Here is a 23,355-nt window from a genome sequence, read left to right as displayed (position 1 = left end):
GCTGCCTGATCTCCGCGCCTCCCCTGCTACCTGGCCCTCGGAACTGCGCCTTCTGCCACTAGCGCTGTCGGATGGGAATTTTACCATCAGTTTGTCTGCCAGGGTCCTGTGGTATAGCATCACTCTCAAACCCCTTTCCTCTTCAGGTATGAGAGTGGAAAGGTTCTCCTTATACCGTGGGTCGAGCAGTGTGTACACCCAGTAATCCGTAGTGGCCAGAATGCGTGTAACGCGAGGGTCACGAGAAAGGCATCGTAACATGAAGTCAGCCATGTGTGTCAGGGTACCTGTACGCAACACATGGCTGTCCTCACTAGGAAGATCACTTTCAGGATCATCCTCCTCCTCCTCAGGCCATACACGCTGAAAGGATGACAGGCAAGCAGCATGGGTACCCTCAGCAGTGGGCCAAGCTGTCTCTTCCCCCTCCTCCTCATGCCCCTCCTCCTCAACACGCTGAGATATAGACATGAGGGTGCTCTGACTATCCAGCGACATACTGTCTTCCCCCGCCTCCGTTTCCGAGCGCAAAGCGTCTGCCTTGATGCTTTGCAGGGAACTTCTCAAGAGGCATAGCAGAGGAATGGTGACGCTAATGATTGCAGCATCGCCGCTCACCATCTGGGTAGACTCCTCAAAGTTTCCGAGGACCTGGCAGATGTCTGCCAACCAGGCCCACTCCTCGGTAAAGAATTGAGGAGGCTGACTCCCACTGCGCCGCCCATGTTGGAGTTGGTATTCCACTATAGCTCTACGCTGCTCATAGAGCCTGGCCAACATGTGGAGCGTAGAGTTCCACCGTATGGGCACGTCGTACAGCAGTCGGTGCACTGGCAGATTAAACCGATGTTGCAGGGTGGCAGCGTCTGTCTTGGACTTGCGGAAATGTGCGCTGAGCCGGCGCACCTTTCCGAGCAGGTCTGACAAGCGTGGGTAGCTTTTCAGAAAGCGCTGAACCACCAAATTAAAGACATGTGCCAGGCATGGCACATGCGTGAGGCTGCCGAGCTGCAGAGCCGCCACCAGGTTACGGCCGTTGTCACACACGACCATGCCCGGTTGGAGGCTCAGCGGCGAAAGCCAGCGGTCGGTCTGCTCTGTCAGACGCTGCAGCAGTTCGTGGGCCGTGTGCCTCTTCTCTCCTAAGCTGAGTAGTTTCAGCACGGCCTGCTGACGCTTGCCCACCGCTGTGCTGCTACGCCGCGCGACACCGACTGCTGGCGACGTGCTGCTGACACATCTTGATTGCGAGACAGAGGTTGCGTAGGAGGAGGAGGGTGGTTTAGTGGAGGAAGCATACACCGCCGCAGATACCAGCACCGAGCTGGGGCCCGCAATTCTGGGGGGTGGGTGAGACGTGAGTGGTCCCAGGCTGTGACTCTGTCCCAGCCTCCACTAAATTCATCCAATGTGCAGTCAGGGAGATATAGTGGCCCTGCCCGCCTGTGCTTGTCCACGTGTCGGTTGTTAAGTGGACCTTGGCAGTAACCGCGTTGGTGAGGGCGCGTACAGTGTTGCGGGAGACGTGGTCGTGCAGGGCGGGGACGGCACATCGGAAAAAGTAGTGGCGTCTGGGAACCGACTGGCGCGGAACCGCCGCCGCCATCATGCTTTTGAAAGCCTCCGTTTCCACAAGCCTATACGGCAGCATCTCCAGGCTGATCAATTTGGCAATGTGCACGTTTAACGCTTGGGCGTGCGGGTGCGTGGCAGCGTGCTTGCGCTCAAACAGTTGCGCTAGCGACGGCTGGACGCTGCGCTGAGAGACATGGCTGGATGGGGCCGAGCACAGCGGAGGTGAGCGTGTGGGTGCAGGCCGGGAGACTGTCGTGCCTGTGTCCTGAGAGGGGGGTTGGATCTCAGTGGCAGGTTGGGGCACAGGGGGAGAGGCAGAGGTGCAAACCGGAGGCGGTGAACGGCCTTCGTCCCACCTTGTGGGGTGCTTGGCCATCATATACCTGCGCATGCTGGTGGTGGTGAGGCTGGTGGTGGTGGCTCCCCGGCTGATCTTGGCACGACAAACCTTGCACACCACAGTTCGTCGGTCGTCTGCCAGACCTTTGACCACCTCGGCCTCTGCAGGGTGGCATGGCGCGAGGGGGCGCTTTGGGAAACAGTTGGTGGATTACTCGGTCTGGCACTGCCTCTACCCCTGGCCACCGCACTGCCTCTTCCAACCTGCCCTGCTGCTGCACTTGCCTCCCCCTTTGAAGACCTGTCCTCAGTAGGCTTAGCAAACCAGGTGGGGACAGTCACCTCATCGTCCAGCTGCTCTTCCTCCGAATCCTCTGTGCGCTCCTCCCTCGGACTTACTGCCCTTACTACTACCTCACTGATAGACAACTGTGTCTCATCGTCATCGTCCTCCTCACCCACTGAAGGCTCTTGAGACAGTTGCCGGAAGTCCCCAGCCTCATCCCCCGGACCCCGGGAACTTTCCAAAGGTTGGGCATCGGTCACGACAAACTCCTCCGGTGGGAGAGGAACCATTGCTGCCCAATCTGGGCAGGGGCCCGAGAACAGTTCCTGGGAGTCTGCCTGCTCCTCAGAATGTGTCATTTTCATGGAGTGAGGAGGCTGGGAGGAAGGAGGAGCAGCAGCCAGAGGATTCAGAGTTGCAGCAGTGGATGGCATAGAAGACTGGGTGGTCGCTAGATTGCTGGATGCACTTTCTGCCATCCACGACAGGACCTGCTCACACTGCTCAGTTTCTAATAAAGGTCTACCGCGTGGACCCATTAATTGTGAGATGAATCTGGGGACCCCAGAAACTTGCCTCTCTCCTAATCCCGCAGCAGTCGGCTGCGATACACCTGAACCAGGAGCTCGGCCTGTGCCCACACCGAAACTTGGGCCTCCGCGTCCACGTCCTCTAGGCCTACCCCTACCCCTCAGCATGGTGTATTACGAGTAGAGCAGAAACAGAACGCTGTAATTAAATGTGCCGCTTATTGGCCTGTGGTGGGAGGCTGACTTCGCTTACGGAACGCACAGCAGAGCCAGGAAACAATTATGCGCAAGCCTGCTGTAACGCTTAGCTGGGTAATAATGAGCGACTACTACCCCCAGCAGACACTTAGTAAACTGAAGACGGTCACAGGCAGCCCAAATATAGTATTTTTCTACCAATTTTTGTGAAAAAGCACACTGCCTGTGATGTAGCCTGTATAAGGATTTCCCTGTTGGAGGATGACTGTGGTTATTTAAAGCACAGTGCAGCCAGAAAAAATTATGCGCAAGGCTGCAGTAACACCTAGCTGGGTAATAGTTAGCGAGTAGCGACTAATACCCCCAGCAGACACTCGGTAAACTGAAGACGGTCACAGGCAGCCCAAATATAGTAATTTTTTTTACCAATTTTTGTGAAAAAGCACACTGCCTATATAGCCTGTATACCTCTTTCCCTGCCTCACCAGTACTGCCCCTATGCTCTGTAAAATGACGACTGCAGACTGGGGACGCTATGGTCTGCACGCCCGATATACAAAAAAATAAATAAATTGTACAACACTGCTAAAAGCAGCCTCAACAGTACTGCACACGGTCAGATGTGGCCGTAAGAAGGACCGTTGGGGTTCTTGAAGACGAATATAACACCTATTACTCTCCCTATAGCAGCTACAGCAAGACAGCACTTTCCCTGATCTCTGTCAGAATGCATCTGTGGCGAGCTGCGGGCCGGGCAGATTTTAATACTCGGCAGTCACCTGATCTCCCCAGCCACTCACTGCAGGGGGGTGGTATAGGGCTGGAATATCACAGGAGGAAGTTGTAATGCCTTCCCTGTCTTTCTATTGGCCAGAAAAGCGCGCACCTTTCTCAGGGAAGGAAATGAAAGTGACTCGAACATCGCGTGGTGCTCGTCTCAAGTAACGAGCATCTCGAGTACCCTAATACTCGAACGAGTATCAAGCTCGGACGAGTACGCTCGCTCATCTCTAACTCTGTCATCTCTTGTCAGAATGCACACCTGGGGTGGCTAAAATGAGCTTCTGCTTGACCACTCAAAATGCATGAACAGTTTGTTTGTTTTTTCTTGATGGGATTTTAAGTAGTCTTCAACAAAGCCTTTTTTTTTTTTTCTTTTAAAGATCCAACTCTAAAACAAGATTTCTGCTAACACTCACATGAAGTTAAAAACAAAACTTTTATTATAGCAGCCTTTAAAATTGTTTTTATTTAAACAGTTGGAAAGTTTGTTTCTCTTTTTTTGCCATCTGCTTCTATAAAGATGTTTTTAAGAATGCCATTTTTGTTTTAAACAGAATGGCGCATCTGAATGAATTCATTAAAGGGGTTGTCCCGAGGCAGCAAGTGGGTCTGTACACTTCTGCATGGCCATAATAATGCACTTTGTAATGTACATTGTGCATTAATTATGAGCCATGCAGAAGTTATAAAAAGTTTTATACTTACCTGTTCCGTTGCTGGCGTCCTCGTCTCCATGGTGCCGACTAATTTTCGCCCTCCGATGGCCAAATTAGCCGCGCTTGCGCAGTCCGGGTCTTCTGCAGTCTTCTATGGGGCTCCGTGTAGCTCCGTGTAGCTCCGCCCCGTCACGTGCCGATTCCAGCCAATCAGGAGGCTGGAATCGGCAGTGGACCGCACAGAAGAGCTGCGGTCCACGGAGGAAGAGGCCATCTTCAGCGGTGAGTAGAGAAGTCACCGGAGCGCGGGGATTCAGGTAAGCGCTCCGGTGAGCTTTCTTTACCTCCCTGCATCGGGGTTGTCTCGCGCCGAACGGGGGGGGGGTTGAAAAAAAAAAAAACCCGTTTCGGCGCGGGACAACCCCTTTAAATTCAATGGGTTCTATTTTCTGCGTATTGTGTGCAAATTTGTGTGATTCTGCCCTTAACCCTTTCCAATCCACTATTTGACGTCTAAAGACATTCTGATTCAAGGCTGTACAGCTTCCAATGTCAGAAGACATCTGGCAGGGTATTCTTACCCTAGATTACTGTACGCTCTGTCGGGGGGCCTCTCCAACATGTCCAATACCGCAGTACTAGCTCTAGCCAGCAGGTGGTGCCATTGTATAATGGCAGAGAGACAAAACCCACTAGGAAACCCTGAATCCAAAATTAGATTGCAAAGGGTTAATCTGAGCTGTCTCTTTCTTTTTTTTTTTTTTTTTTTTTTTGGGGGGGGAAGCCGCTTACATGCGCACGGACGTCGTCCCATCTTCCATGTTTCGGTGCACTGTTCTCATTTTGTCTACACTCATCTGGTTTTTGGCAGGGTGTACCTTCTGAAGGCTAAGGGCATTGCCCCTATGATGAATGCCATTCCATTAGAGTGAGTTTGTCCATCAACTTGGCCATTTCCAAGGCTTTGCATTTTTTTTTTTAGTTCTACCTTCCTGGTCTCATGGGTCAGGTGATGCATGCTGACCGTCTCGCCCCCTTGGGAACTGTTTTAGAAGTCGTGCTTTGTCGTGCTTTGTCCTCCAGTGACGCAGGGAAAACGGGGTTTTCTCGTCTCGTTCATTGGGGCACAACACCCACCAAATATTAGTTTTTAATGGACCATGGTTGTCTGTCCAGAAGAATTCCTAATTTTTCTGACTCTTACATGCTACCATCGTTTTTCTTAGTCTGGTCTGTATGTGATGGTGTTTGTGTTTCTCCTGCTTATGTACAAACTGACGTAGCTCAGTGCCTCTAGGAAGGGTATAGCTCACTTTTGTGCTTGGGCTCCACCCCATAGTGGCAGCAGCTATAACAAAGCTGTCTCCCAATGAACAAAAGAAATGGGTTTTATAGTAAGTAACAAAAATTCTGTGTCTGCTAATAAAATCAAAGCTTCTCCCAAACTACTGCACAGATGCATACTCTGCTGTTAGGACTGCTAAATGATGGTGACAGTACCTTGATTTTTTTTTTTTTTTTTTCAGGGTGGAGGATGGAAAAAGCAAAAGCTGCTTTTTTGGGGGGGAGGGGGGGATTTTAGTTTTATGGCATTCAAGGTGTAGCGTAAACAACAAGCTAGAAATGCGGTCCTAGGCTCTCACTCATGACCTGAAGGTCGCTTGGTTCAGGTAGCTGGCTCAAGGTTGACTCAGCCTTCCATCCTTCCAATGTCAGTAAGATGAGTACCCAGCTTGGTGTGGGGTAATAAATTACCTGAGAGCGCTGCGGAATAAGTTGGTGCTATACAAATAAGATTTTATTTATGTTTTAGTTTTATTCTGTGGGTCAGTATGACGTTGGCACTGTCAAATTCATATGGTTTTATTTGGGCTTTTACTAGTTTGAGTATTAAAACGTGATGCCAATTTAAGGCACTTGTATTCTGAGAGCTATAATTGTTTTTCCTTTGGAGGACCTGTACGAAGTTGTGTGTGTGTGTGTGTGTGTGTGTGTAGTCTTTTTTTGGGGTGAGTTGTAGTTTTAACTAGTATCCTTTTGGGATACCTATGTCTTTTTGACCTGTACGGTCTATAGCATAGAGAGAGAGAGAGAGAATCTCCCCTGCATTCCCCCGCCGGCCCCCGAATCTTTAGAGACGAGCAGGGAGATACCCGGCTAAGGCACTACTCACTCGAGTAATGTGCCTTAGCGAGTATACTCGCTCATCTCTAATTATCAACATTTTGAGGAACACTTTGTTCTCCTACACTTAGCCAAGATTGCAAAGGCTCATAGGTGTCAGAATAGCCGCACAAATGACCCAATTTTAAAAACTATACCCCTTAACCCCTTAATGACATGGCCTATTTTGGCGTTGAGGACCAAGTGATTTTTTTCGTATTTTTCCATCTCCATTTTTCAAAAGCCATAACTTTTTTATTTTTCCGTGGACGCGGCCGTATAAGGGCTTGTTTTTTGCGTGGCGAGCTGTAGTTTTTATCGGTGCCACTTTTGGGTACGTAGACAATATCGTAAAATTAAAAAAATTTTTTTTACGATAACAGAGATAAACCGCATCAATTCTGCCATAGATTTCTTTTTCTTTTTTTACAGCGTTAATCATGCAGCATACATGATACACTAAATTTTTTCTGCGGGTCGGTACGGTTACAACGATACCAAAATTGTTATATTTTATTTTTTTTTAGGTTTTTACACTTTTTTGCAATAAAACCCCCTTTTTTTTGGAAATCTTTTTTTTTTCTCTATAGCTGCATTCAAAGTCCTGTAACTTTTTTTTTTTTATGTACAGAGCTCTATGAGGGCTTATTTTTTGCGAGGCGAGCTGTAGTTTTTATTGGTACCATTTTGGTGAATGTACGGCTTTTTTGATCACTTTTATTGCACTTTTTGGGAGGCAAAATGCTAAAAATTAGCATTTTGCCTCTGTTTTTTAGCGGTTTTTTTACGCTTTTTGTCGTATAAAATGAAAAGTGTGTTCAACTTTTTGTACACGTCATTACGGACGCGTCAATACCAAATATGTGGGGTTTTCATTTTTTTCCCCTTTTTTTATGCTAATATTAGAAAAAGCATAAAAGGGTTTTTTTACATTTTTTTTTTTTACATTTTTCTTTTCTTTTTTTTTACACTATTTGAGTCCCTCTGAGGGACTTGCAGCAGTATGCCTATGATCGCTGTGATAAGGCATGGCAGAGCTACTGCTCTCCCATGCCTTATCGCCTATACAGCGATTATAGGCACAGGCAATACAGGACGCCAGTGTCTGGCGTCCTGTTGCCATGGCGACAGGCCGGGCTCTCGCGATGACATCGCGAAAGCCGGCCGGAGACACAGAAGGATCGCGATCCCTCTGTGAACTCTTTCCCTGCCGTGATCTACTTAGATCGCGGCAGGGAAGGGGTTAACAGCGGGGCGGCGCATCTCTGATGCCCCCCCGCTGTTGCAGCGGGACGCCGGCTGTGAGTGACAGCCGGCTCCCGCTGCGGGATAGCACGGGATCTTATGTGATCCCACGCTATCCCCAGGACGTACCGGTACGTCCTGTTGCGGGAAGTACCAGGCTCCCAGGACGTAACGGTACGTCCTGGAGCGGGAAGGGGTTAATGTATTCACTAAGGGGTGTCATGAATATTTTGATCCCCACAGTTTTTCTTATTTCACGATTTAATGTAATTTACAGGAGAAAAAAAATTAAATTTCATAATTTTGCAAATCTGTAATTTTAAAGGCATGTATGTGTTTTGGTTTTTTTTTTGTGCACATTAAAATTTGCACCCCAAAATGGATACCCATGTTTGTCCTGTGTTCAGAAACCTATCCATTGTGGCACTGATATTTCTGTAGGCACAATGCGGCCCAAACAGAAAAAAGCATACGGTGTCTTTCAGAACAAACATTTTGCTTGAAGGTGATTTAGGCCCTATAGCCCACTTGTAACATAGTATGTTAGGCTGATTGAAGACAATGTCCATCTAGTTCAACCTGTGTCAACACCTTCCTTGTTGATCCAGAGGAAGGCAATTTCTTCCTGACTCACTAATGGCAGTAATCCTTGGATCAACATTTGAGATCCACAGCACTGGTCACCTAATGTCTATATCCTGTAATATCATAGCGCTCTAGAAACACATCTAGTCCCCTTGAGTAGCAAAAACATTGCAGAACCCCCGAAAATGACCCCATTTTATAAACTAGCCCCATTAACAAGTTCCCCTAGGGGTACACTGCATATTTTGACCCTAGTTTTCATTTTCTTTGGCAATCATGTCAATTTATTTATTTTTTCTTGTATAGCGCACATATGTCAGAAGACGGGGGTGATTATGGAGGCCCAGTTGGGATGGGCAGATGGGGCAATAAGACCACCTCCCTTGCTTTTTTGGGGGGGTATTTCTTTGACAGCTCCAGGTTGTCGGCTACCTCCGGGAACCGACGACACAGCCTGTGTTGCCAGTGATTCAAGTAAAGGAGTGACATTAAAGAAGTATCCAGACGTGGCCTGAATCTACTATGTGGAAAATTTGTAGGGTTTTTTTTTTCTTTTTTCTTCTCTCCTTTTTATTAAGCTGGCTAATCCATTACTTTTTTTTTTTCATTCCATGGCATATTGAAGATGCTACTTGTTTGTTGAATTCCGGAGTCATTCACATCACATGCACAGGCTTTCAGAAGGAGGTAAGATGAACAGTACATTTGAAGGCTTGATCAGTAATACACTGTATAAGCAATGTTTATACATAATTATTACAGTAATTTCCCTATGTGTTGGGAGCTATGAATGGTGTTCGTCATACAGCAAGGAGCATTCCAGTTCTTCATTGGCTGCTGTTTGTTCCAAGTTTGAGATTTATCAACAGTTTTCCATGTAGATTTTTCTGATGCCTTGCTACTTCTAATCCACTTACAGCTGGGGGTGTTCCAAGCAGCCATTCTGCCGGAACTCTGCTGGTTTGTAGATCCTCTCCCACATTTCCCATGCTGCCTTGCGTAGCTGTGCTCCAGCTGTAAGGCAGCATCTGAGCATCGGCCTCTCCCTTGTATGTAGCAACTAACAGTGTCCCTGCTACTAGGGAAGCTAAATGCCTAATGACAGGCACTGGATTGCAAAGCTGCTGAAAGGGAGACTTCTAGTGGCAGGCACTTCAAATGTGATTATCTGTGGTAAAACAAAATGTTAATGCAAGTGCATTACAAGATTGACACACAGGCTGTTGTTTGAAAAGTTAGTGCCCATTTAGGTACCAAACTATTATTTATTTTAAGACCCTGCACTACTTAAAGAAGTCTGGATCATCATTAAATGAAGAAATTCCTGATGGTTATAACAGGTGCTTGGTAGCTGGACTGCTGTCCCCAAGACTTGATGATGTTCAGCCTTCCAGCTTGACTCCGGTAAGCTCCATATTAAGTTCAGTCTCCTTTCCTAAGGATTCAACCTTTTTTATAGCTTTTTATTTAATATTTAGGAAGAACAACTCCAAGCTGTGTTATCAGCTGCCATTGAAACTAGCTCTATCAGTCTTTTAACCCATTGTATTGGGCAGTGGATTGATGAAGGTAAGTTAAGAGAAATTAACACATATTTGCGTGAACGTTATTAAAGCATTGCGCACAAATTTCTGACTTGCGTACTCTTATTTTTTTAAGAGCAACCGAGATCTGCTTCAAACCTCCGCTTTGTACTTGAATGGACCTGGGATAAAGTGGTGCTTACGAAACAAGATTTTGACCGACTTTGTAAGTGTTTCTTTTTATATTGGTTTGTGAAACCATGCTTAATCATGACATTTACGAGCCTAATTGGGTTTTCTGGCTTTACAGATTGGCGGACTAGTTGGCTCTGCTAAAGTGTGTGTGTGGTGTGTGTGGTGTGTGTGTGTGGTGTGTGTGTGTGGTGTGTGTGTGTGGTGTGTGTGTGTGGTGTGTGTGTGTGGTGTGTGTGTGTGGTGTGTGTGTGTGGTGTGTGTGTGTGGTGTGTGGTGTGTGGTGTGTGGTGTGTGGTGTGTGTGTGTGGTGTGTGTGTGTGGTGTGTGTGTGTGGTGTGTGTGTGTGGTGTGTGGTGTGTGTGTGTGTGGTGTGTGTGTGGTGTGTGGTGTGTGTGTGGTGTGTGTGTGGTGTGTGGTGTGTGTGTGTGGTGTGTGGTGTGTGTGTGTGGTGTGTGTGTGTGGTGTGTGGTGTGTGGTGTGTGGTGTGTGGTGTGTGGTGTGTGGTGTGTGTGTGGTGTGTGTGTGTGTGGTGTGTGTGTGTGTGGTGTGTGTGTGTGTGGTGTGTGTGTGGTGTGTGTGTGGTGTGTGTGTGTGGTGTGTGTGTGGTGTGTGTGTGTGTGGTGTGTGTGTGGTGTGTGTGTGGTGTGTGTGTGGTGTGTGTGTGGTGTGTGTGTGGTGTGTGTGTGGTGTGTGTGTGGTGTGTGTGTGTGGTGTGTGTGGTGTGTGTGGTGTGTGTGGTGTGTGTGTGTGTGGTGTGTGTGTGTGTGGTGTGTGTGTGTGTGGTGTGTGGTGTGTGGTGTGGTGTGGTGTGTGGTGTGTGGTGTGTGGTGTGGTGTGTGGTGTGTGGTGTGTGTGTGGTGTGTGGTGTGTGTGTGTGTGTGCGGTGTGTGGTGTGTGTGTGTGTGGTGTGTGGTGTGTGTGGTGTGTGTGTGTGTGGTGTGTGGTGTGGTGTGTGGTGTGGTGTGTGGTGTGTGTGTGGTGTGTGGTGTGTGTGTGTGTGTGTGGTGTGTGTGTGGTGTGTGTGGTGTGTGTGTGTGTGGTGTGTGGTGTGGTGTGTGTGTGGTGTGTGTGTGTGTGTGTGGTGTGTGTGGTGTGTGTGGTGTGTGTGTGGTGTGTGTGTGGTGTGTGTGTGGTGTGTGTGTGGTGTGTGTTTTCTTTTAAATCTTAGTAAAAATAGGTTTTCCTTCAAAATATTACCTATGCTCAACATAAATGATTATCAGGGGTCCACCACTTCAATTTGTTGATGGACAGGATTCTTGAGCAGTTGACAACCACCAAAATACTGATGACCTATCCTGATGTTGGTGAAAGCTTAAAGATTGCTTTCCAAAGTATGCAGCCCTATCTGTGTTGCATAAAAAAGAAAGAAGAAAAAAGCAATACATTAACTAGCAGGCTTGGTCCAGGTCCTCCCGCTGGTCTCCAGAACTCCAGTACGCTTGCTGCATTCCTAGGCCGCCCACAGAATAACACTTCCTGGAGGCTGAATTTATGAATCCGATAACCAGGAAGCGAACTTTTGTGGGCGGCCGAGGACTGCAGCAAGTGTACTAAAGCTCCGGAGACCAGTGGGAGGACCCGGACCGAGCGTGCTAGGTAAGTGTAATAAGACATTCCCTGAAAATAAGATCTAGTGTTTCTTTTGGGGCCAAAATTAATATAGGACACTGTCCTATTTTCAGGGAAACACCGTAGTGGCCAGCACATCATGGATGTAAACGTGTTATAATGCATATTGCACAGAAATGCTATTCACTTGATCTACTTAACACCCTCTATCCCATGATGGAATAGTTTGTTGGTTGTTTCTGTAAACTGCCATAATCTCATGTTATGGAGATGGTGTCTGCACAGATGCTTTAGAATTGGTAAGTTTGTTAGAATTATTAGCATTTACTAAAACGGATGTCAGGAGTGTTGATAGGTCCTCGTCAATACTTATTGTAATGTTATGCTGGCAGATCCTCGTTTATACTTAATGTTATGCTCATTTATAATTTGTATATCAATTCTTCAGTCTTAAAGAACTCTGCTTGTAGCCAGTGATTGAGAGCCCTCATTGCTAATATCCAAAGTATAAAAATCTGTTCTGGTCATGTGATCACCCAGTTAATGGCTTGTGCCAAGCATAGCTCTGATAACTACTGTAACAAGCTCTGCACTGGTAAAGCTGTCTACCTACCTAACTTGTCATCTGTTCTGCAGGTGCACCACTATTTGATGGCTCATGCAATTTTATTGATTCTCAAACTGTGCAGTCTCTACAATACTGTCAGCTGCGCCTCAGTAACCTTACAGCCGTGATGAACTGTTTTAGAAAAGAGGCCAAAGAGCTCACCAGACAAGGTACACAAACTGCTTCCAGATACATGTTTTTAAGACTAATCAGAAGAATCTTAACATTTCTTGCATTTCTCATCTGGATCATTTTGGGAAACAGCAAGACTTTAAGTATAGCTTCTCCTAATCTAAGGAGGCGACGCTAAGCAGAAAAGTTAACTCATCCCACTAGCTATACCCCTCCTGCAAGCACCAAGTTAGCGCAGTGTTAGCTTAGCGTCTGCAGGAGGCAGAAACGTCAGTTTAAGTCTTCCTGAGAAGATGTCAGACTGTGGCAATACGCGGAGACAGGTCTCTTCCTGTCCTCCCATGGGTTGGGCGAACAGTACAGTGTTTATGCTGTGCCATTAACGCCCAAGCCACATAAGAAAAGGTGGCTCGATCATGCCCTTGTGCAATAGATTGTTGCGTGCCAGCCATAGTGTTCTCCACCCTGGTGCAACTCTTATCCTCCGTGACGGCGAGTGCATTGGGGAACACTGCTGGAGATGAAGACTGTGACTAACATGGGACACAGCCGGGGATAAATCCTTCGGGAAGAGAGGTAAGTATCATCCTTTTTCCCTCTCCTCTTCTCTCCCCCTATCTTTCCTGGGTTTTGGACTGCTGCTGGCAAAGGAGGGAAGTTTCCGCTTTCCCCTTGCAAGAAGGGATGTCCCTATCGGGTGGCATTTTGAGGTAAGGACCTTACCTTTTCCTTGTACTGACTTTTGGGCCTACCTGGCCTCATTTTTTTTCTTTTTTGGCCACTATGGTACTGTTAGGGCCCCTGAGGACATATCGGGAAGCAGTGGCACGTGTGGGACACGCTCTTGGTGGAAAGAAATTGAGGCCCTGGGTTTTCGGGCTTCCCAGGCACTGCAGTTTTTTCCCTGTATAGCACTGTCTGGGTTCCCTGAGGCATCAGACATAGCAGGCAGTGCGGCGCTCGGTGCGGCTAAGATCTTAGGTCCCGGCTTTTTGGGCCTACTTACTTTGTGGCGGTCGGGGCGAGGTGTCGTGGCCCTTGCAGATCCGGAGGCGCTCCGCCAGGGCGGTGGAGGGACATTAAATTTAGGTCTTGGCTTGGGCCTACTCTAGGCCATGCCCCCGTTATCAGTACAGGAACCCTGGGAGGGGGGCTCTTGAAATCCAGGCATCTCTCCTCCATGTCCTGGTGCTGGCTGTGCCAGGCTCTCACCCTCCTCCCCTCCATCCATCTCCTTCTCTCTGCCTGTTTCACCATATCTCTGCTCCACTTCAACATGTAAACAGAGCTGCTACTGCAATGCCCGTTTACGATCTAGAATCCAACTGTGAACAATGTGTCCCCTTGGATTGGGTACACTCCGCCTGAGGCAATTTCCCCTGCACTGTACCTCTTCTCCCCCCTCCCCCAATCCTCCGAATACTATTGGGCCCATATTGCCTGGTCACCATGAGCCTACTGCCACCCTGCCCTATCACCCTTGGCATGAATCTTGGCTTGCTGAAGCCAGTGGTGCCTTCCATACTGGAAAGAGTACTATGTAAAGTGCATAGTACATTCTCTGCACACATTGCTCCTCATGTCTGCTTCGAACTGGGTTGAGCTTTGCCTAACAGCTAGCTCCCCTGTTGACCCTTCTGCAGTCCCCCGCAGGCAGCCTTAGCGCAGTGTCCAAGTCCAGGATGACATGCGGACAGGGGCCGGCCAGCGCCACATACTATGTGCTCTCTCGCTAAAATACGATATTTACATCCAGCCGGAAAAAATTTCGTCTTTTGAGCAACATTGTTCAAACTGATTGCCAGCATTACTCCAGGCTTGCTGGCACTTGTGGTACCTTTCATATGGAAAGAGTACTATGCACAGGAATTCTGTGAATACATTGCTTCATGAAAAGAGGGAGCCTTACCTAACGACTAGCTCCTCTATGGTGGCCTGACTGCAGTTTCCTTGCAGGCGGCTTTAGCGCAATCTCCGGATACAGGATGAGACGCAGGCTGGGGCCGTCCAGAGCCGTATACTATGTGCTCTCTCGCCACAGTACGAGATTGTCGCTCAGAGAATATCTCGTCTTAGTCTGGTTCTGTCTAAGTATGGTACGTCCGGGGGGTCCATCCTCCGACAGGGAGCTTCGGGGCTGTGGACCAGTCTACTGGCACCCCTGTGATCAGCTCTATAAGATGCTCAACTTTTATGGGTCTAATCCCTCTCGAGGTAGTCTCTGACTCAAAACTGCATATAGCACATTCTAGAAAGACTGTACTGCTAGTTTAGTCAGTCATATACATATAGGGGATCACGCGTGACTTCTGTGATGCAATAATTGGTACCTGTTGAGACGGAATCCCCTGCTGGCCCTGATCGGCAGTGGAATAGGCCACAAATCCTCTACTATTGTGAATGGCCAGATGATTGCTGTAGGCATATTCTGTGATTTCTGAGCAGTCTCCTACCACACTCCTAGAGTGTTTCTCCTCACATCCTTCTACACAGGTACAATGTATAGAGTTCTGTTCCAACATTGGGGGCTGTCTGACAACTGCTTTGCTAAACCGAAGAGTTGGGATGTCCTGCATCCTCTAGTGTCCATTTGGCAAAAAGTCAGTTTGCTTCCTATGGCTGGCGTGCCTCCATTCAGATGGGTGAATTGCGTTAGTAGTCTTGATTCCTCCTCTGGATGAATCGTATAGGGAGGTTTGCAGATAAGCTTCCCTCATATGGCAGACTCTTGGTTGGCCATCTCAGGCATCCATGGACCCAGTTCCTGGTGTTACAGGCCCTGGGCAAAGAATTCTTATGGGGCTTCCTCTCGATTGGCGCAGGTTCCCTGCGTTTCAATATGGCTGACAGATGCTGGTGTTTTTTGTTTTTTTTTTCTTTATCACAGGTCTGATTCAGTTTTTCGGACTATGCTTTACAGAGTGCCATCCAGGATTAAATCTCTTTAATCACATGGATATAGAGGTGCGCTGCGATCCTCTGACAATATTCCTTACAGCAGACTGTGAATACTGTTTTTCTCTCCCTACTACTGATGTTTTCACAGAGAGCCAATGAGTCTTGGACTCGTGTGATCTTGCTGCGATGCCAAATTTTCATGGCCCTGCCTAGAAACATACGGTTGCACTGATATTGTTAAAGGGCCCAGCCCTAGTGGACAACCTAGACAGTTGCCATTTCCAAGGCTAGACTTCTTATATAACCCATGGCCTTCAGGCAGAAGGTGGATGATGTGGCCATTGTACAGTCTGAGTTCTAGTACTAATGGTATTTTCATCACCCATTCACTCTTGTATCTGTAACTCCCACACATGTGTCTGGGATGCTGCTTCTTAAACCTTCAACAGCGGTACTGTCGTCTATGACAGCCTGTCTGGCTGGGATGGGCTTAAGATTCTCTGGGCTCAAGTTCTTTGCACCCTTAAACTATCGAGACAGCCAAGGTCTCGTATGGGGGTTGTCAAGATGCGGAGCATCAAGGAGGCTGCACTTCAACTATGTTGCCTTGGGCCGGAGATCAGTTTGTGTTCTAGGTACCCCACAGTCTGGCGGGAGTCGGCTGAATATGACTTCTTCAAAGGCCGTTGACCCAGGTTAACGAAAGCCTCTCCCCGCAGCTTTGCCAGCTCTTGTCAACAGGGCACTCCGACGGACTCATTTGTGGAACACAACGTCTTTTTTAGCATCTAATAATTCACCTTCCTTCTTCGAGGTGGGGCTAAAGCAGTACTTGCTGGCTAGCATTCTATGGAACCTGCTGTTCAACTAGGTCACGGCTAAAAAGGCACTCTAAGGGGGAAGGGGGGAGCCTTGCGTTTGTGAAACGCCACAGGTTCATCATACAGACTTTTTCGTTTTGGCAGCGAGCCTCCCAGTGCTGAGTCTTCAGCTCTGCTGTCCACTGGTGCCAACTCGTCACTTTCCTGTTTTGTTTTTTTTTTTGTTTTTTTTTTCAAGACCCAAGGTCATGTCCAGATCGCCTTGAAGAGGAACATGGCATCTTAATTATTTCTCTTTACCGTCTCCTGAGCAGGCAGCTCTATCGGACTGACTTTTCTTTCGTTGTTTTTGTCAACGGAAGTAAGTCGTTAAACAACCTGCTACTTATTTCTAACTGCATGTGGTATCAACATCCACTTCAATGAAGGCTGCCGTTTAGGCTTTTATGGATAGCAGCTTATCCCAAGGAACGCATCAGTCACTAGCTGCCTCTTTTGGACTTTGCAAATTTTACCTCCGTCTCGAAGCATGCCGGATGTCTAGGCATCCAGTAACGCTAGTCACAGTTGAAGAGCTTTTGACGCTGCTTTTACTTATGTGGTTTCTTAAATATATTCCCCACCCCCGAGGGACTGCTCTGGAATGTCCCAAGGTCTTGCTGTGTCTCAATGATACTGATGAGAAAACCAAGATTTTTGTAAGAACTTGGCATAAAATCTTTCTCGTCCTGTTCATTGGGGGACACAGCACCCACCCAGTCGGTTAGGACTGTAACATATACTCCATTTTGGTTGGAGTGTTCTCAGTGCAGTCACACATGGTGTTGCAATTGGTTAAAGCTCTTGAGCATTATTTATTAAGTGTCATATCCTACTTGGCTGCTCCGACTGCATACAAACAGCTAGCTTCATGCTTGCAGGAGGGGTATAGCTACTAGGAGTTAACACCTTTCTGCTTAGTGTCGTCTCCTAGTAGCAGAAGCTATGCCCAAAGTCTTGCTGTGTCCCCCCAATGAATTTACGGTAAGTTCGTACAAAAATGTTACAAAAATGAAAAGGTGCTTATTAAAAGAACTTATGCAATGTCTGAGGCTTTGCTCGATAAGGGTCGGCTACTGAGAACTCTTAATTTCTGAAATAAAAGGAAAGAAGCGCTATAATTGGCGGTTGGTACACGAGCATATTATGGTGGTGAATATCTTGACCTGATCACTCTGAGCATCATAGACTGGGAGTCATGCTGGGACACTTGTTCGTATTTTGCTGTCATAGCCACTCCTGAAGATCAATCACAGCACAGCACTACAACTTTCAACTGAGCTTTCTCTGTACCCTTGTCCTCACTGATTCATACTTGCATCATTTTAGAAGGTTTTTCAGATCATAATTTTAGTTTTTGTCTTTAGACTTCTTACAGTATGGATAGAAGATTTGTTAAATCTGTGGTTTATCTGTAAATGGCTATTCATTGAGCCTTAGGCTGATGTAAGAAAATGGCACCTTTTTCATGGTATGTTATGGCTCTTTAAGAAACTGGGCTTTTATAGGTACTTTCCTGCCCTTAATCATGCCTATTAACATAACCTATTTAGGCCAAAAAAGACATGGCCACCAAGTTCAGCCTATTACCACCCACCCCCATGTGGATCCAGAGGAAGGCAAAAACCCATTGAGGCTGAAGCCAATTTTCCTCATTTAAGGGAGTACCCCAGGCCTTTTTTTTTTTTTCATATCCCTTTTCCCTAGCAGTACCCCATTTAGTGTACATTGCTGACATCAGTTTCTCCTGCCCATATGCATAACCTTACCTTTATCAATATTGAACTCTCATTTGCCATTTTCTACCCAAGCCCCCCGTTTAACTCAGTCCTTCTGCAGCCGCACTTTGTCCTCCGTTGTATTAATTGTCTTGTATAATTTTGTATCCTTTGCAAATATTCATATCTTGCTGTGCAGTCCCTCTATCAGGTCACTGATAAATATATTGAACAGAATTGGACCTGAGCAGTTGCTTGCAAAGAGTCAGCGTGTGAGCGGTTGCTTGCAAAGGGTCAGCGTGTGAGCGGTTGCTTGCAAAGGGTCAGCGTGTGAGCGGTTGCTTGCAAAGGGTCAGCGTGTGAGCGGTTGCTTGCAAAGGGTCAGCGTGTGAGCGGTTGCTTGCAAAGGGTCAGCGTGTGAGCGGTTGCTTGCAAAGGGTCAGCGTGTGAGCGGTTGCTTGCAAAGGGTCAGCGTGTGAGCGGTTGCTTGCAAAGGGTCAGCGTGTGAGCGGTTGCTTGCAAAGGGTCAGCGTGTGAGCGGTTGCTTGCAAAGGGTCAGCGTGTGAGCGGTTGCTTGCAAAGGGTCAGCGTGTGAGCGGTTGCTTGCAAAGGGTCAGCGTGTGAGCGGTTGCTTGCAAAGGGTCAGCGTGTGAGCGGAGTGTGAACAAATCTATCTTCACTACTTCCACAAGTAAATCGTAGATCCCCATAAGGATGAGCTCCATGCCTGGCAATGTCATCCAGTGTGCTATTTGTGCAATGTATGCGGTCCTTGATCAGCCGATCGAGGGTGCATACTGTTGCACAAGATGCGTGCACGTCGAACATTTAGAAGCCCAAATCCTGGATCTAAATGGGCAACTGGCAACACTGAGAGCCATTGACACCATGGAAAGGAGTTTGGTGCTCACTGAGCAGGCACTCGCTGGGGTAGAGGCGGGGGCGGATGGTAGTACCGAAGTGCAGGGGGAGCAGGCAAGAAGCTGGGTGACAGAAAGGAGGGATAGAGGGAAGAGAACCAGGGAGGCTAGTCCTGAACTGGCACAACCCAACAAGTTTGCACAATTGGCAGATGAGGGGGATGCCATTACAGAGCCAGCCCGCTGCAGCACGACACGCTCTCTGAACGCCAGGGGGATGACTGATCCAGTGAGACGGGACGGGGAGCGTAGGGCAGGCTAGACAGGTCCCACTGGTGGGGGCCTCAATTATTAATGGGACAGATAGGGCAATCTGCCATAAAGACTGGGATCGTCGAACGGTGTGTTGTCTTCCTGGCGCTCGAGTACAGTTAGAAATGTGAGGTCAGCCAATAGTACGAATAGCAACAAAACGAATTTAAAAAAACAAAAATAACGATATCAATTGTATGACCACGAATGCAAGAAGTCTGATTGGTAAAGTAGGTGAGCTTGAAGCAAGAATGACTGATGAGAGTTATGATATAGTTGGAATAACGGAAACATGGCTTGATAAGTGTGATTGGGCGGCGAATTTACAGGGGTACAATCTCTTCAGAAGAGACCGAAGGAACCAGAAAGGGGGAGGGGTATGTCTGTACGTCAAATCGAACTTAAATCCGAGACTACGGGAGGACATAGGTGTAGGAGACGAACAGGTGGAATCTCTGTGGGTAGAAATACAGGGAAGAAAAAAATAACAAAATCCTGATATGGGTCTTCTATAGACCACCAAAAGCAACAGAAGAAACTGAAAACTTACTATTAAGGCCGCCTGCAGACGAGCGGGTCGGATTCGGTGGCGAGAATTCTCGCCGCGGGACTCGACCTGAGCGCCTGCAGAGACGAGCGCGTACTCACCAGCGCCCGGCGGCCCTGGCTCTTCCATGCGCAGACCGGAGCCGGCGGCCGGGTGAGTTACGTATCTGTGCGAGGCTCTGCGAGCCCCGCACAAAAATAGGACATGCCGCGGTTTGTTTGCCGCGCGACATTTCGCGCGGCCAAACCGCGGCCGTCTGCATAGGAGTGCGTATTGTAATGCACTCCTATGCAGGCTTTGAGCGGCGGAAATCCCGCGGGAAATCCCGCCGCGGGATTTCCGCCCGTGTGCAGGCGGCCTAAGGCAGATAGAAAAGGTGTCAAAGCGCAACGAAGTAATTATCATGGGGACTTTAATTATCCAGATATAATACGGGAAAATGAGACCTGCAAATCTCACAAAGGTGATAAGTTCTTGAGAGTAATTAAAGATAATTACCTGAACCAACTGGTGCAGGAACCAACGAGAGGAAGAGCCATTCTGGACTTAGTACTAACTAACAAACCAGACCGAATAAAGGGGGTACAGGTTGAGGGGCACTTGGGGAACAGTGACCACAATATAATCAACTTCCAGCTGTCATTCAATAAGAAGCCTTATCAGGGAGCAACAAACTAAACTTTAGTAAAGCAAAATTTTGATGAGCTTAGAACTACTATCGGTAACATTAATTGGGACAACATCCTCAAAAATGCCAGTACGGAGGACAAATGGGAAAAGTTCAAAAGGATCCTAATCACCTCATGTGAGCAGTTTATTCCCTTTAAAAATAAAAGAATCGCAACTAAAAGGAAACCAATGTGGCTCGACAAGACGGTAAGAGGGGCAATAAACGAAAAAAAGAAAGCGTTCAAACTACTAAAGCAACAAGGCAGCGAAGAAGCATTAAAATCGTACAGGGAAAAAAACAAAATATGCAAGGATACGATCAAAATTGTTGAGGAGGAGGCGGAAAGAGTGATTGCCAAAGAGAGCAAAAACAACCCAAAACTATTTTTCAACTATATTAACAGCAAAAGGATTTGCAGGGAGAGCACTGGCCCTTTAACAAATAATGCAGGAGGAATCATTGAAGATGATGGAGGGAAGGCAAATCTATTAGTTTCTTTTCAAGCGTATTCACAAACGAAAAAGAAATGCCACACGAGATACAGGGGAATAAAATAAACCCCTCGCAAAATATGTCATACCTAACACAGGAGGAAGTGCAGAACAGATTAAAGAAGATTAAAATCAATAAATCGCCAGGCCCAGATGGAATACACCCAAGGATACTAGGGGAACTAAGTGATGAGATAGCTAGGCTGCTATACCTAATATTTCTAGACACTATCAAGACCGGTGTTGTACCATTGGATTGGCGCATTGCCAACGTGGTTCCAATTTATAAAAAGGGGACCAAAAGTGAGCCTGGTAATTACAGGCCAGTAAGTCTCACCTCAGTAACGGGAAAAATTTTCGAGGGGATTCTGAGAGACGCCATTGATGAGTACCTCAAGGAGAACAAGGAAATAACTCCTCACCAGCATGGATTCATGAAGGGTCGCTCATGTCAGACAAATCTGATCAGTTTCTACGATGAAGTAAGCTCTAAGCTTGACCTGGGAGAGTCTATTGATCTCGTATATCTGGACTTCTCTAAAGCCTTTGACACCGTGCCACATAATAGGCTAATATACAAAATGAGACAGCTCGGATTGGGTGAAAACGTGTGTAATTGGGTTACAAATTGGCTCAATGATAGAAAGCAGAGGGTGGTAATAAATGGTTCGTACTCTGATTGGGCCACAGTCACTAGTGGGGAGCCACAGGGTTCAGTATTAGGCCCCATTCTGTTCAATATATTTATCAACGACCTGATAGAGGGACTGCGTAGTAAAATATCAATATTTGCAGATAAAACAACTATACAATATAATTAATGCAACGGAGGACAATGTGCGGCTACAAACTGACCTAGATAAGCTGGGGGCTTGGGCATAAAAATGGCAAATGAAGTTCAATGTTGATAAATGTAAGGTTATGCACATGGGCAGCAAGCATGGATGTTACCAATATTCACTTAATGGGGTACCGCTAGGGAAAAGTGAAATGGAAAAAGACCTGGGGGTACTGGTGGGTTCTAGACTCTCCCAGCCTAGAACTTACTTCATTGTAGAAGCTGATCAAATTGGTCTGACATGATTGACCCCCTCATGAACCTATGCTGATGAGTTATACCATTGTTTTACTTGAGGTATTCTAGGATGGTGTCTCTCAAAAACCCCTCGAATTTTTTTTCCAATTATTGAAGTGAAATTTGCTGGCCTGTAGTTACCAGGCCCTTTTAGACCCCTTTTTTTATATATTGGAACCACATTGGCAATGCGCCAATTCAGCGCATTGTCCATAAATATAAGAAATAGTCTAGCTATCGTGTCACTTAGTTCCTTTAGAACCCTTGGGTGTATTTCATCCAGGCACGACTATTTATTTATTTTTTTTTCTTGGATCCTCTTTAACTGGGTCTGCACTTTAGAAAAAAGACTTAGGAGAAAGGCAAATCTATTATCACTTTTTATGGTTTCTCCTGCATTATTTGTTAGTGGGCCAGTGCTTTCAGTGCAAATCCTTTTATGGTTTATCTAATTGAAGAATAGTTTTGAATTATTTTTGCTTTCTTTGGCAATCAGTCTCTCTGCCTCATCCTTGGCAGTTTTGAGCTTTTTCTTTTACGTGTGTTTTTTTTTTTTGTATGATTTTGGTGTTTTTTCGCTGCCTTCTTGTTTATAGTAGTTTTAAAAGCTTTCTTTTTAAAAATTTATTGCCCCCCCCCCCCTCTTTACAGTCTTGTCTGGTTTCCTTCTACTTGTAGTTTTTTTATTTATAAAGGATATGAGCTGTTCTCATGAGGTAATTATGTTTTTAAACTTCTCCAATTTGTCATCTGTACTTTTATTTTTAAGGACATTATCCCAATCAATTAACTTTGCCAATTTTAGTTCACTGATTCCCAAGTGTCTCTGATTCTGTCTGGTTTGTTAGTTAATAGTAAGTCCAGAGTGGCCCTTCCTTTAGTTGGCTCCTGTACAAGTTGGGTAAGGTGTAGTTCTCTTTAATTGTTCTCAAGAACTTATCACACTTGTGAGATTTCCAGGTTTCGTCTTCCCATATTATATCTAGATAATTGAAGTCCCCTATAATTACTTCATTGCAGTTTGACACCTCTTTTATTTGGCTTGATGATAAGATTATAGTTTCTTCTATTGCTTTTGGTGGCCTATAGAAAAACCCTACAAGTATTTTTGGGGTTTTTTTTTTCTACTTATTCCACGCATTCATCTCCTGTACCTATATCTTTTCGTAGCTTTGGCATTAAGTATGGCTTTACATAGACATACCTCCTCCTTTCTGGTTATCACAGCCTCTTCTGAATAGATTGTAACCGTGTAAATTCACTGCCCAATCGCACTTATCAAGCAATGTTTCCGTTATTCCAACTATATTGTAATTTTCATCAGACATTCTCGTTTCAAGCTCACCCACTTTGCTGATCAGACTTCTTGCATTCATTGCCATACAATTTATACTGTTGGTCTTTATATTCATTGTGCTACTAATGGTACTATTGGCTATTCTGTCAGTTCTAACTGGATTAACCCCACCACCTGCTCGACCCATTTTAATTTCTTGGTCCCATCTCGCTATCTACACGGTCTACACCCCCCCCCC

General features: G+C 46.6%; 1 protein-coding gene across 1 annotated transcript in view; it reads left to right on the top strand.

The window, feature by feature from the left end:
• The window catches only part of AHCTF1 (AT-hook containing transcription factor 1), a 220,573-nt gene that overhangs the window by 28,369 nt on the left and 168,849 nt on the right, over positions 1-23,355 (top strand). Inside the window, 5 exon segments of the mRNA XM_066596053.1 lie at positions 8,986-9,047; positions 9,636-9,764; positions 9,839-9,929; positions 10,020-10,109; positions 12,287-12,427. Of these exon segments, the coding sequence (XP_066452150.1) occupies positions 8,986-9,047; positions 9,636-9,764; positions 9,839-9,929; positions 10,020-10,109; positions 12,287-12,427 (513 nt within the window).

The sequence above is a fragment of the Eleutherodactylus coqui genome, chromosome 3, assembly GCF_035609145.1.
Source record: "Eleutherodactylus coqui strain aEleCoq1 chromosome 3, aEleCoq1.hap1, whole genome shotgun sequence".
Classification (NCBI taxonomy): Eukaryota; Metazoa; Chordata; class Amphibia; order Anura; family Eleutherodactylidae; genus Eleutherodactylus; species Eleutherodactylus coqui.
Note: the sequence above shows the minus strand (reverse complement) of the source record. Positions and strands in the feature narration are given on the sequence as shown.